This window comes from Bubalus bubalis, chromosome 3 (assembly GCF_019923935.1).
Source record: "Bubalus bubalis isolate 160015118507 breed Murrah chromosome 3, NDDB_SH_1, whole genome shotgun sequence".
NCBI lineage: Eukaryota > Metazoa > Chordata > Mammalia > Artiodactyla > Bovidae > Bubalus > Bubalus bubalis.
This window is the reverse complement of record NC_059159.1, coordinates 165,165,855-165,180,128: the sequence shown is the minus strand read 5'-3', so window position 1 is coordinate 165,180,128 and position 14,274 is coordinate 165,165,855. Positions and strand designations below refer to the sequence as shown.

At 55.1% G+C, this 14,274-nt stretch overlaps 1 protein-coding gene across 6 annotated transcripts in view; it reads right to left on the bottom strand.

Moving 5' to 3' along the window:
* The window catches only part of COL27A1 (collagen type XXVII alpha 1 chain), a 152,775-nt gene that overhangs the window by 125,954 nt on the left and 12,547 nt on the right, over positions 1 to 14,274 (bottom strand). For all 6 annotated transcript variants that reach the window (XM_044940501.2, XM_025282317.3, XM_044940503.2 and 3 more), the window contains exons 3-4: positions 11,509 to 13,226; positions 2,964 to 3,017 (exon numbers count right to left, since the gene is read on the bottom strand). In XM_044940501.2, the coding sequence (XP_044796436.1) occupies positions 2,964 to 3,017; positions 11,509 to 13,226 (1,772 nt within the window). The remainder of the gene's footprint in view (positions 1 to 2,963; positions 3,018 to 11,508; positions 13,227 to 14,274) is intronic.

Below are 14,274 nucleotides of genomic sequence, written 5' to 3'. Positions count from 1 at the left end.
CCTCTTGACTCATCTGGCTGTGTATGAATTCGCTTCCTTCCTCTCGCTTCAAGGCCAACTTCCCAGCTGCAGCCTATCACTCTCCGCCCGAGGCACCTCCCTCTTCCTTCATGCCTGAGCTGGGACCCTCCCCTTCCCCGTCCATGTCAAGGAGGAACCGAGTTCAGACGCTCACTCAGCCTAGGGGATTTATAACGGTGTCACGGGTAACCTCCAAAATAATCAGCCCTCCAGCCCCTTCCTGATATTTCACCAGATGCTATATCCTGGCAACTAGATGCAACCTGGTCCCAGCTCTGAGTCTCCCCTCTCCCCAGGCTCAGTCTCCCCATCAATTCCATGAATGACGGGAAACTCATGGTCTCTAAGGAATCTGGAAGACCTCAGAGCTTCACCCCAGTCTGGGCTCCTGGGATCTAAGCTCAGAGCTCAACCTGAATTTGGAAAAGGTTAGACGAAGGATGTTTGAGGAGGGGACCCTTGCATCCAGTACCCCAGAACCAGATGAGGTAGACAAGGTAGACAAGGTCAGGAATGACTACATCTCCCCAGTTGTGCCCCCAGCTGCCCAAAGATGGAGGGCTAGAGCACCCGGCTACCCCTCAGGGAGGTGGGGGCATCCTGCTTTCCCACCTCCACCTTCATTCCCCTCTCCAGCCATTGCCTTGCAGAGAAATGAAATGCATAGTTGACTGGGAGCCAAGCAGACCGCTTCTACAAACGCTGCAGCCCAGAAAGCTGAGTGGAGGGAGGCGGAGGGATTCCCCTGCTTGGGCCGAGGGAGTACGCAGAGGTGGAGAGGGCCAGGCCACGGAGCCCTGGGGAGCCTCAGGTAAGGCCCCGCCCCCTCCCCGAGCCCCAGAGCCACCATCTGTACAGAGGAACTGGGATTGCTTAGTCCCAGCATTGTATTATCTTTGGAATTTCACGATCTATGGAATTTCCCATTTAGAAACAGGGTGATGGGCTCCAGGGAGAGGGGGGAGTCCTCCAAGAGCCTGAGAGGAATGTCAGGAGAGTCATTCCCTCCCTTGAAGAACTTCAGAGCTGGGAGGAATCTTGGCTGGAAATGCCTTACCAGGATCCCATGTTTTAAAAATGCAGAAACTGAGCCCCACAATAGGGAAAGGACTTGCCTAAGATCACACAGCTTCTTGAGGGGAAATACTCTTTTTTCCTTTTGTATTGGGGTATAGCCAATTAGCAAACAATGTTGTGACAGTTACCAGTGAACAGTAAAGGAACTCAACCATACATGTACATGCAGCCATTCTCTCATGGGAAACGTTCTTGACTCCTAGACTAGAACCCATCAGCAACCATTTGCCCAGCACATTCTGATGCAGGAGACTTTGCTAGGCATCAGGTAAGAAAGAGCAATCAATAGGACGTATCTCTGGCCCAGAGGGCTCAGCTAAGTAGAAGGGAAAACCAGCACAACAGGTAGTTTAAGGTCATGGGCTCTGCAGTCAGACTGTCCAGGTTCAATCTGGGCTCTAGCGTTTACTCCATGCTTGGCCTTAGTCAAAGTAACTGCATCTTTCTGCACCTCAGTTTCCTCACCTGTAAAATGGGGATAATGCTGGAACTTATTTATCAGGAAGGCTAGAAAGCTGGGAGGGGATCCTGCAAATGCCACCCAGGTGACAGGGTTCAGTGGTCAATGTGAGCTTTCTACAGAGGAATCCGTGCAGTTAACTGCCACAGGAGCTCCAAGAAGAAGGTGATCATCAGAAAAGGAGGGAGCATTTGATCTGAGTCATGGATGGAGGAGGAGTTTGCACAGGAGGACATGCCGGGTCAGGAGGACAGTCCTGCAGAAGCTGGGGGCTCAGGAGGAGTTTAGAGACCCAGGCAGATTGCCAGCACCTGGGATGCTAGGTCCTGGGGCCTCATCCTGGTCCCGGGCAACAAGGTCCCTTGGCCAGCAGTGTCCATGATATCTCTGTGGTCCCCAGCTCTGGGCAAGTGCTCCATGGAGACTCCAAAGCCAGGAGGAAATGCCACTTCAGACCAGATTCCAGAGTCCTGGGCCCAGGGAGCACAGGGCCAGGTCTGGAGGGAACTAGGGCTCGAGTAATTGCATAACCAGAACCATCCGCTGGGCTCAGAGCTAAAAATATGCCCCAGGCAGCTATCTCTGCCAGGGCCTCGCCAGGCACCCAGCGTGGGAAAGGCTGATTCAGCCTGGGCACAGATGCCAGGCGCCGTGGGTCTGAGCCCCCTTGGGAAAAGGAGAGATTTCTCTCCAAGAGGACCCTCAAGAGTCCCTGCATCATATGGTTAGGAGCTGGGTTCCAGTCCTGGCTCTTCCATTTCTTAGTTATTCGGTTTTCTCATCCCTAAATGAGAGTGATCATACTGGCCCATGGGGGCCCTAGAAGGAGAGGGGATCAAATAAGGCAGCGTTAAGTGACACGCCAGGCATAACAGACCAGAGCTATTAATATTTTCCACTCCGAGGTTCGGGCTAGCTCCTATCAGCCACCAAAGCCCTGCCAAGCCATCCTCCAGACTCTAATTGAACCTTTCAGCATGGGGAGCTCACCCCATCCCTGGGATGGCCCATCTGGTTGCCTCTGACAGCATCCTACCCCAGGTTGGCCCAGCAGAGATGGGAAGATGGATGCAAGGGTCATGCTCTTCCAAGTCAGCTTTTTCCCCAGCCGAACACCAAAGCCCATCAGCTGAGGGGATGTGATCTGCAGAAACCCCTACTCTACTCCAGGCTGCCCAGGGTGATACCCACAATGGACAGCTGAGACCCTGAAAGAGGTTCTCACTTTCCCATGCCTCGTCTGGACACCCAGTGACCCCTAAAAGCCCCATGTCCACTCCAATGGACTAAGTGGAAAAGGGATGCCAGACAGCATGAGTACACGCAGCAAAGCTGGGGCTCCAGGGACAAAGAGATGCAGGACATAGAACCAACCAGAACTCAAGCACAGTGTGTGATCACTTACCCGAGGACCCCGTGTGCCAGGGGGTCCAGGAAGCCCAGGCAGTCCAGGGGGACCCTGAATAAAAAGCAAGAACATAGCATCAGTGCCACGTGGCAGAATAGAATGGGATCAGGTAGTCATTCAACAAACTTGTGCAGAGCTCTGGGCATGAAGACCCCATAGCTGAGAAGAGAGGTCCCTTGAGGTCCTAGCCAGAGGAATTCTGCTCTTTGGGGTTTTCCGGTCTTTGCAGCTGTTGTTTCTTGGTCTCTGAAGCTCTCATCTTTCATTACATAGTTAACTCAGGGTATCACCTCCTCCAGGAAGCCTTGTTTGATCCCTTCCCCAAGTTGGGCCAAGTCCCCTCTATCCCTCTGCTTTAAAGGCCACTGTATTTTATTTGGGGAATTGTCTGCTTAGAAGCCTGCTCTCCCACTAGACCATGGTCTCCTCAAAGGAATTAATGGGATATGAGTCATCTCTCTCTCCCCAAGCCTCAGCCAAATGTTTGAGAAACTAAAACAGCAAAAGACCTCAGAGTTCAGCCAAGTTCTCTGCAGAGCCTGAGCAGAGAAGGGACCTGTCCAAGGTCACACCAGCATCTCTGAGTCACACACAGAGAGTCAGTGTCACTAAAGGATGTACGCAAAGGCTTTCGGGTTCAAATCCCAGTGTTGCCACCTACCAGCTGGGTTTGGGCAGGTTCCTTAACCAGCCTGTGCCTATAAAATCGGGCAATAATACCCTTCTCGTCGGATTATGGAGAAGGCAATGGCCACCCACACCAGTACTCTTGCCTGGAGAATCCCATGGACAGAGGAGCCTGGTAGGCTGCAGTCCATGGGGCCGCTGGGAGTCGGACACAACTGAGCGACTTCACTTTCAACTTTTCACTTTCATGCATTGGAGAAGGAAATGGCAACCCACTCCAGTGTTCTTGCCTGGAGAATCCCAGGGACGGGGGAGCCTGGTGGGCTGCCGTCTCTGGGGTCGCACAGAGTCGGACATGACTGAAGCGACTTAGCAGCAGCAGCAGCATTGGATTATTGCGAAGGTGAAACGAGATGGCAAACGACACGGCGCCTAGTATGCAACTGTCACTCAAACGCCCCACCTAGTCCAGGGCTCATAGCCGGGTTCAGCCTTCATCATCACCCTCCGAGAACTTGCATCACCTCCTTCACTTGTCTCCCCACCTCCACCCTCTGCCCTCTCCAGTCTTCCTCCACACAGCCAGGTTCACCTTCCCAAGGCATCTCCCGGCGCAACAACACTCCGTGGCCCCCCATTTCCCCCATAAGACAGGCCCAATCCTGCCACGTGGCATTCGGGGAGCACCTGCGTGTTCTCAGTTCTCTTCCTTCCCATAGGAAGCGAGGCACCCGAGCAGACTTGCTGAGCCGCAGGCTGACCGTTATTCAAATCCCAGTCTCGCTATTGGAGACTTGGCACAGGGCCTTCGGCCTGAGTCTCCGCGGCTGTCCTGCACCACGGCTACTGTCCTGCCTACATCAGAGGAGTAAAGGAGGATTAACTAAGTGCCTGATGTAAAGAACTGAACACAGAACTTTCAAAGGAAGCCAGGCTTTCGAGGATGTGTGAGGCCTGGGGAATTCATTTGTTTCAAATAACCATCAATGAGATTCCAGGTTTCCTGCCCAGAGTTAGAATCGGTGTTGAAAACCCAGTACAATTTGGCTGGTAATTAATCTAGATCTCACACTGGGCAGCTTCGGCTCACAGTTCTGGTCTGTGAACACCATGTGCTTGCTCGTCCGTGAAAAAAAAATCAGAAGAGAGAGCCAGACAGGCAGATATGGGGACCAAGGCCCCTGGGTCACTGGAAAGAGCCTCAGCTGGAGGGAGAGGGGCTGCTGCGTGACCTCAGGCAAGCCCTGGGCACCTCAAGCCTCCAAGTACCTCTGGCCAAACTGGCAGCCGGCAGCGTTCCTTCCATCCAGAGCCTAAGGGTTGGGTAGACAGTTTCTAGTCTTCTATCTACCACTGCAGGTTTGAGAATCAAGGCCAGCCTACTCTGTTTCTCCCTGAGGAGCAGTAGAATGCAGTATAAGACAGGGCCCTGGGTCCACACTGGGTACCCTCTCCTACTAGCTAAGTGGCTTTGGCTGAATTCTTTCCAGTTTCCAAGGCTTCACTCCTTCATTGTAAAATGAGGCTGCAAGAGCACCTCGCTGACAGATAATCTATAAAAAGTGCTAATCCTGGTGCCTGGCACACAGTTCATGCCCAGAAAGTTAGTGCTGTTTCTGTTAAGCAAGCTGCTGGAAATTCTCCAGCTCAAAATGTCAAGCCATCTTCCTCAGCATCTGTTTTGGGGGAGAGCAAAAGATTTCCCTTCCTGGAAGGCCCTTCCTCAGCCTTCCTCTTCCAAATGACCCAGAATCAAAGGAAAATGCCAGGGGCTAACGCCAAGCATTCCCGTAGGTATCATTCTCATGACCAAGCCCTTTTCACAGGTGAGAAACCAGAGAGAGGCTCAGAGAGGCAGAGTGATTTACTCCAGGCCGCACAGCTCACAGAAGCTGGGTTTGACTTATTCTCCTATCCTGGGGAGCACCACACAATCTTGGCCAGGTGCGTTGTAACCAGGTGTGCAAACCTGGGCAAGTCCCCTCTCCTCTGTAGGCATCTGTGAAATGAACATCCCAGAACCTCCCCGACACTGGGCATCTCATGAATTTCTGGGTGGTGATTTTTTCCTCTTCTAGGTTATTCGGCGGGAGAGAAAAGGTGAGATCATGCCCAGCTCCCAGAGAAGGTGGCCAAGGCCCAGCGGGGTGAAGGCTGGGATAGGGCTCCACTGAGGGACAGTCTCTGCGGGGTGTAGCTCCCTGGTGGACCCTGGGAGGGCCGCTACTGCAGAGGCCTGAACACACCCTCTTGGCATGTTTCCTGCCCCAGAAACGGGGGCATCCAGCCTGGAGTCTGACCTCATCCCCAACATCTGAGGAGCAGACTCTAAGTGCCAGTCAGGACCCATGGCCCAGCCTGGTTACGTCAGTTACAGCCGCACTCCTTGACATGGCAGCCCAGCTGCCCAGCAGCGTTCCCAGGTCCGACCCTCCCATATTCAGTGAGGCTGGATGCCCCCTGCCCCTCTCGCTTGATCCGAGACCCTGCCTGCTCCCCATGCAGTGGAAAAATGCTGCCATTTCTTTCCAAGGCCTGAAGCCTGAGCGAGTGACTCTGGGATGATTCACGAGGCCGGGGTGGGATTTTTCCACTCCACGCTGCAAACAACGGGGCCTCTGAGAGGGCCTGGAGATGAGGGGGAGGGGCGCTGGGGCCGCAGGCCTGTCTGGGGGAGGTGGGCGAGGCCTGGACTCGGGGCTCGCGCAAACAGAGCCATGGACACAACCAAGCTGCCACTCCGGGCTTTCCCCAAGGGTCCCGGCCCCCAGCAGCCAGGCCTCGGGGAACCCCATCCCATGGAACAAGTCCACCCTTGTGTCCAGCTACAATAGCCCGCCTGCCAAGCCTTGCAGAAGGAAGGAAGTCCTGGCTGGCCTGGCCCCTGGCAGCAACCAAGAAAGGTTTCACAGGCCCGGGGATCTGGGAGACCCGAGTCCAGTCCTGACTGTGCTGCTAACATCTGGGTGACCCTGAGCAATGACCTTTCATTCTCAGACTCTGCTCGGTGCCTGTAGCCAGGTGGGGGGAGGCAGGGGATCTCAAAAGGCTCCTCCATCGCTAACTATCTGAGCTCAAGATAGTTATTCCCAAGGTTAGCCCACAGGGCGCTGAGCTCTCCCCAGTCTCTGTCCTAGGGAAGGGCCTACTGGGACAGGGCTTTTCAGTGAGGCCTTGAGCAAATTGCTTCATCTCCCTGTGCCTCCTGGCCTCAGTTTGCCCTGCTGTAAAATGGGAATACAATAGCCTTTCCCCCCCACCCCCCCCAAGATAATGTGTATGTGTGCCGGGTATTCTCCATTCGCTCTCCAACTCCATTCTGTGTCCTGGGAAGCCCCCATCTACAGGCCGCACCCCCAGGCTTCTGGCTGAGTCTTGTCAACAGGAGGGCCCAGCAAGAAACTGCAGAGTAGAAAGAGAGGGTGGGTGGGGTATTTCTCTCCCTTCTCCCTCCTTGCTGTGTTTGGTTCCAGCTCCTGTCGGAGACCCCAGTTCATGTTTTAACTCACTGGCTTGTGGCAATACCTTCCCCTCCTCTTGCACCTTCAGGTGGGACCCCATGTGCTTCTCCAGCCCCTGTTGATTCCCTTGACGGTGCCCGCACCTCTGTAAACAGTCACTTCCTTAAACTCCCCTCAGTTACACTGTTCCCTGCCTGGGCCACAGGATACAGCATGCAAACTGCTCCACACAGAGCCTGGCATGCAGCAGGAGCTCAAAAAGGACATGCCAAAGACAAAGCAGACACTTCTCGATTCTCCTGTGTCCTAGATGATGCCAGTATAAGGGGTAAACGACTCAAGATCTAGTTCTAATTCCTAACCGCCAGCAGCATAAAGGCCCTCCTATGTCAGAAGCTCTTGGCTCTCTCAGGGTGACAGTGCCCCTGCCTCAGCCATCAGCACATCCATAACAGCCACAACTATCCAGATTCTAATGTTGGAGGCAGACAATCCACACAGCCCTGGAAAAGTAGGTGGTACCATACCCTCTTTTTACAGAGGTAAAAACTAAGATTCAGAGAGGTCAAGTGACTTGCCAAAGGTCACACAGCACCTAGCACCCAGAAGGCACTCATTCAACATCTGTTGAAAGAAGGAAAAGATGGCTGGATAAGGAAGTGGTTCAAACTCAGGTCATTCCAAATTCTGTGTGCTTTTGCACTCCACACGCCTTCTTACCCCACCGGCAGCAGAGATCTGTGTAACTTCAAAGAGCCTGGCCTGCGTGTCAGGACAACCTGTTTTTCGTAAGGATCAAATTCCTTCATTCATCTCCTAGATAGTCATGGAGTATCTGCTGCGGGCCAGGCGCTCAGCCGGGTCTCCCTGAGGTGACGCTTGGAAAAAGTGCAAGGGCGTGCAAATGCCAGCGGCCTGAGCGTGAATAAATAAGGCCTTGACTCGCCTCCTCCTGGGCGTGGGGCTTCTGTGCAGCTTCTGTGCAGCCTCTGTGAACCGCAGCCTCCCCGCCCCTACTGACCCAGGGCCAAGCTCAGCTTTTCCATGCTCCCCCCCTCCGCTCACAGGGCTCCCACAGAGTTCCCTCTCGAAGTGGCTACAACTCCTGGCCAGCCTGGGCCCAGAGCTGTGCCTCAGCTTCTGCCAGTCTGTCCCGTGCCCCTTGAGATCCACGCAGAACAGGTCAGATACAGCCTTGAAAACCCTCTCAGGGGCTTCCCTAGTGGCTCAGTGGTAAAGAATCCTGCCTGTCGATGCAGGAGACACAGGTTCGATCCCTGGTCCAGGAAGATCCCACATGCAGTGGAGCAACCAAGTCCGTGTCCCACAGCTACTGAGATTGTGCTCTAGAGCCCGAGAGCCACAGCTACTGAGCCCACAAGCCACAGCTACTAAAGCCCGTGTGCCCTAGAGCCCATGCTCCGCAACAAGAGAAACCGCTGCAATGAGCCCCTGTCACGACCAGAGAAAAGCCCGTGTAGCACTGCAGACCCAGCGCAGCCAAAAATAAATAAATAAAAATTATTTTTTCAAAAAAGGAAACAAAACCTTCTCAGGCTCTGAAAGGACCTGCAGTGAATTCTAAGAAGGGAATTCTCCCAAAGCCGGTCACAGAGGAGAGACAGCCTCAGGGAGAGGAAAGAAGTTCCCCATATCACCCAACAAATCTAGAACTCCCAGATGGCCCTGGAGATCCCTCAACTTGCTTCCTCACTGGAGGTGGGAGCTATTATCCTTGTACATTCTGCAGAAAATGAAGCTTAGTGTGGGTCAGGGCTGCAGAGCTAGTAAGGAGTGGAGTCAGGATTTAAACCCAGATTGGTGTGTGCCCAGACTGGAGACAATTAAATCTCATGCCCAGGCACTGCAGCTTCCGTTCTGCTGGGGTTACATCCCAAATGTATATGAGGGTTCTGGGTGGGGACAAGGGAGAAGAGAAGGAACACTTGTCTGAATCAGTTTTTGTCGCTATTGCTCAAAGACACCACTTTGATTAATAATTTCTGCTATCTGGTGAAATATAAATGACCAGCTTGCCACAGCAGACTGGACAAAGCTTCTAGAAGCCTCTTGGTTCCTACTAGAGTAAGATTAGGTTCCGAGCTGGGGGGCGGGTGGGATGAGGGGATTGCACAGGACGTCAGGCAGGATGGCACCCGGACAGACTGATGTCTTCCCTCTTGCCCTCATCTGTTCTGGGCTGGAGGAGCAGGAAGAGCCATGGTCCCCGCAGAAATTGCATCCCAACTCCTCCTGCAAGATCATTCCGGGTGCCCTCGGCCAAGTCTTTTGTCTCCCCAGCCCTGGTCCTCTCCTTTGTAGAGCAGGGGTCAGGGAACACATCCTACCCTCTGGACCAGTTTCTACAAGGTCCTAAAGGAAGATGCTACATGTGTGGAAATAACTCACGAATGTGCTAGGTATAGAAACAGAAGATGTTCTAGACACTGAACACTTCACTTGAGATCAAGGACAGGGCCTCCCTCTCTCAAGCCCCCAGCCTCTAAGCCCTGAGTCCTAGCATCTCAGAGTGCACACTTAAGGGGTGGATTGGAACGTGCTGATCTTGGGGTCTGGAGCCGGGGCGTAAACTGAAGCTCAGCCTCCAACGTGCTGTGTGGCTTCTGAGTGAATCCTGGCCCTTTCTGGACCCAGTCTCTAGGCTCCCCACCTGTACAACAGCGAGGGTGAATTGAATGATCCCTGAGCACCCATCCACTGCACAGGTCAACTCCAGCACCTTCTTTGATCAGGGTGGGAGGAGTTCCAGACCAGTTCTGGCAAGAGGCCTCACCTCCTGCTGACCTGCATCACTGAGCTCCAGGAGGAGAGTCCAAGGCTCAGGCAGCCGGAAATGCCCGAGGCAGAGTCTACACCCTGGGAACCTGCTCCTGCTCCAGCTCTGCAGGCTCGGCCATGGCCTCTCTCGCTCTACATCACACACAGCCCTGGGGGACAGGGTTGGCCCCCTTCACTCGGCAGGGTGGAGACCCTACACTTCACCCTCCTCTGTCAGAGGGGGACAATTCACCCCCTTTCAACCTCACAGCCAGCGAGGCTGGCAGCCCCACAGCTTGGGAGGCTAAGCTGTCACAGGCCAAAGGTACCTGGCGCCTGAGTAGGATCGGGTAGCCTGGAGCCGGGAGAAGTCTGCTTCCCTCGGTTCCCCGCTCCCTACCCTGCCAACTTCAGAATGCGGGACCTGAACAGAATGTTGACATAATTGCAAAGCAATGCATACAATTTCCATAAGTTCCTCAATATGGTTATAATAAAAATGGGCTCTCAGTCCCCTTGGAGACAGACTGAATAAATATTATTCCTCATGATTATTAAAACTCATTAAGTGTGTTTGTAAGGCCTGGGAATTCCCAGCATCTGCCAGTGTCTCCACATTGTGGGGAGCCTAACCCCAAGCCCAGGGCCTGGCGGGAGACTCGGCCCCAGGAAGGAGGAACCCACGAGGTGGTCATCTCCAAGGCAGGAGAAGAGAGCGGAGGCCCGAGCTTTCTGGAAACTCCATCTCATCAATCCCCCCCCACCCGGAGGAATTGGCCTCCAGCTGCAGAAAGGTCGTTGCCCCTGGAGACAGTCCCAGGCACGCTGGAGGCATCAAGCCCAAGACCGTCTCCTGCACGTGGAATGTTCTTTCTCTCTCCCTTGATTGTTCACGCTCACCCTGACCCTTCTTACCCCAAACTCCTCTACCAGGGCCCACAGATCAAATGTCTTACAGGAGTGAGCAGGTAAGAGAAATGAGATGAAAGGGCTGGGTTGGAAGACCAATCATGAGATGTGTGGACGAGTACAGACAAGAGCGGGCCTGTCCTGTCCAAGCAAGCAGCCGCAACCCGGCCATAGCCCATGGGCCACTGCCTCTCTCCCTTCTTCCAAGAAAAGCTGGTCACCCTGTCTTTTATAAGAAAGCTCTCACATTCAAAAAATATTAATCACTTATTAAATATTTTTAAACAATGTTGCATGTGCCAAACAAAACATATTCAGGACTACCCATGGACAACCTTTGCCTGAAACTTGCGGACAAGCCAGGGGGCTGGAGGAGCTCTGGTCCAAGAGTCAGAGAGCTGGCCTTTGGGGACTGTGGGACCAGGGGCCAGTCAGTTCGTGGTTTTCCTTCAGCCACTCAACCTTTACAGTTATGTTAGTGAACAGTCACCTGGGGCTTGGGCCAAACAAAGCCCAGAGATGCTCTTACCTGGAGGGGGCCACCAGACCCAAGTTCATCCCAGGGGACTACAGATCTGAGGCAGGATGTACAATTCATGAATATGGGAGAGATGGAGGTATGGGGAGACCCAGGTTCAAGTCGAGGCTCTGCCTGTAACCAGCTCTTCGGTCTAGCTTCTCTTCCTCTGCCCTGATCAAGAGCAACCGCCCAACCGCCCCATCAGCCACTCAAGGTCCAAGCAGAACGCACACCCACCAACTCTTACCGGCAAACCGCAGTCTCCCTTGGGTCCTGGAGGTCCCATCAGCAGCAGGAAAGGTGTGGGTCCCACCAGGTGGAGGAACGAATAGCCAGTACTCATGGGCTGGGGGCTGGAGGCCAGGAATTGCGCTGGGCCCAGCGCCGGGGCCAGGGTGGTCTGCTGCCTGGTCCGGGGCTGTCTGGGGCTGGACCCCCTTGTTGGATCGTTCAGCGGGACATCCCGGGCTGCCTTCCCGGATCTGAGCGGGACGGGCTTCCGGGGTCTGGCTTTCTTTGTGGCTTCTGATCCAGTGGGTTTCTTGCTTCCAGTGGAGGCTGAACCAGGAGCAAGAGTGGGAGGCATCGCTGTGGCCGGTGGCCGAGCGGTCCTGGGAGGGCTAGGACTGGGGACAGGTGATGGGGGCGGGACTGTGGGTGGGGGAGGTCTGTGTGTGCTGGTGTGTGCAGGAGCCGGCTCACTGGCATGACTACTCATCTTGGCCTCAGCCTGGACCCCTGGGGGCAAAGGCTTTTTAGAGGAGGCAGCAGCTGGAGGTAGGGGCCGGGCACTGGGTGGTGGGGGTCTGGGCATGCCGGGGTTCCTCTGGATCGGCTTCACCGTGGGACGGGAGACTTTGGCAGGAATGGGCTGGGAAGTAGGTAGCACCGGCTTCTTGGTGGGTGGGGCTGGCTTTGTGAAGGCAGGCAGAGCTGTCTTCCGGGTGGGGCGGGGGCTTCTGACTGGGGCAATTGAAGGAGAAAGGGCTGAAGGTGTGGCAGGGCGACTTTTGGAGGTCTTGGTGGCTGTGTTCTTCTGCAATGGCTGGACAGGTCTGGGGGAGCTGGCAGGAGAGACCAGGGACACGGGAGGAGGCCCTTCACTGACTGATAGCTTGGCAGGGGACAGAGGGGTCCAGGCTGGATGGGATGAGATGGGCTGGGGCGGGTGTGTGGCACTAGTCCTCGTGGGCTTGACGGGCACGGCAGGCACCGCAGTCACCCCAGGCCCCCTGCCTGCCGGCCGTGACCCCAGGGCTGGCGTGGCAGTGGTCAGATTCTCCAGGCCCAAGCGGGCGAGGTTGGTCTGGAAGGTGAGGAGTGTGCCAGAGTCTCGGGGGAAGAAGGGTCCCAGCTGGGGCCGGTAGGTGTCAGCCTGTCCACACTGCTTTCTCAGGTGTGTACAGTAATTGTGAGCGACCTGCGCCACGGGGTAGATACTGAACTGGCACAGGGCCCCCTCAAACTGGACCGCGTGCGGGCTCATCTTCCCAAAGAGGAACAAGCCGTCAGGGTCGAGCACTGGGTCCCTGTGGAAAGGCAGCGAGATGGGCACCCGGCGCTGCCCGCAGGCCGTCACCAGGGTGACCGTGTGGCTGCGGAGCTCCAGGGCCAGGTGGTGCCAGCGCCCGTCGTGGACGTCAAGGTCGAAGGCCACGGAGCGCCGGGGCCCCAGGTGGACCACAGTCTTGCCGGGGAGGAACTGCAGGCCCAGCTGCAGCTTGCGCTTCCGGCTGCGGACGGCGAAGAGGAAGGCATGGTTCACCCGGTGGGAGCAGAGGCTGAGCACCAGCGCCAGCTCCGTGCCCAGGGCGGCGGGGAGGACGGCAGCCGTGGGAGCCTGGAGCCGGGCCCGCTGCGTGAAGATGAAGCCCGTCTGGAACGGGATGACCCCTGGGGGCGGGAGGCTCCGGCCGCCCACCGCCTTTGTCCAGCTGAGGCCCAGCCGCTGGAGGACGTCCACATCTGGAGAGGGAGGGCAGGAGGGGAGAGAGGGCAAGGTCAGGGCCTGCTTTCGGCCACAGGGACAGTGAGGACAGCCCACCCACTGCTGTCTGCCGCCCCATGGCTGTGACTGACAGAGCAGAGCTGGAACCAGCCCCTTGCTGGGCTGTGTGATCCTGTGTATATACAGACCGTCCTTCACTTCCAATGCAGTTACAGCCCCATACACAAATGTCACATCCTAAGCAAAGATGCACTTAATACATCTAACCTAGTGAGCATCACAGTTTAGCCTAGCCTACCTTAAACTCAGAACACTTATTGTTAGGCTAAATCATCTCACACAAAGCCTGAAAGTTGCCCAGTCATGTCCAACTCTTTGTGACCCCATGGACTATACAGTCCATGGAATTCTCCAGGCCAGAATACTGGAGTGGGTAGCCTTTCCCTTCTCCAGGGGATATTCCCAATCCAGGGATGGAGCCCAGGTCTTCCGCATTGGGCGGATTCTCTACCAGCTGAGCCACAAGGGAAGCCCAAGAATACTGGAGTGGGTAGCCTATCCCTTCTCCAGCGGATCTTCCCGACCCTGGAATCGAACCTGGGTCTCCTGCATTGCAGGTGAATTCTTTACCAACAGAGCTATCAGGGAAGCCCCCATACAAAGCCTATTTTACAACAAAGTGCTGAATATCTCATATACTATATTGAGTGCTATACTAAAATCAGGGCTTCTCTGGTGGCTCAGATGGTAAAGAATCCGCCTGCAGTGCAGAAGACCCAGGTTTGACCCCTGGGTCAGGAAGATCCCCTGGAGAAGGGAATGGCAACCCACTCCAGTATTTTTGCCTGGAGAATTCCATGGACAGAAGAGCCTAGTGGGCTATAGTCCATGTGGTCACAAAGAGTCGGACATGACTGAGCAACTATCTCACAGACACATACTAAAACCAAGAAACAGAACGACTGTGCTGGTTCAGAATGGTTTCAGTGTATGGGTTGTTTCCCTTTGTGATCCTATGGTCCACTCGGAGCTGTGGCTGCTGCTGCCCAGTGTCTCAAGAGACAA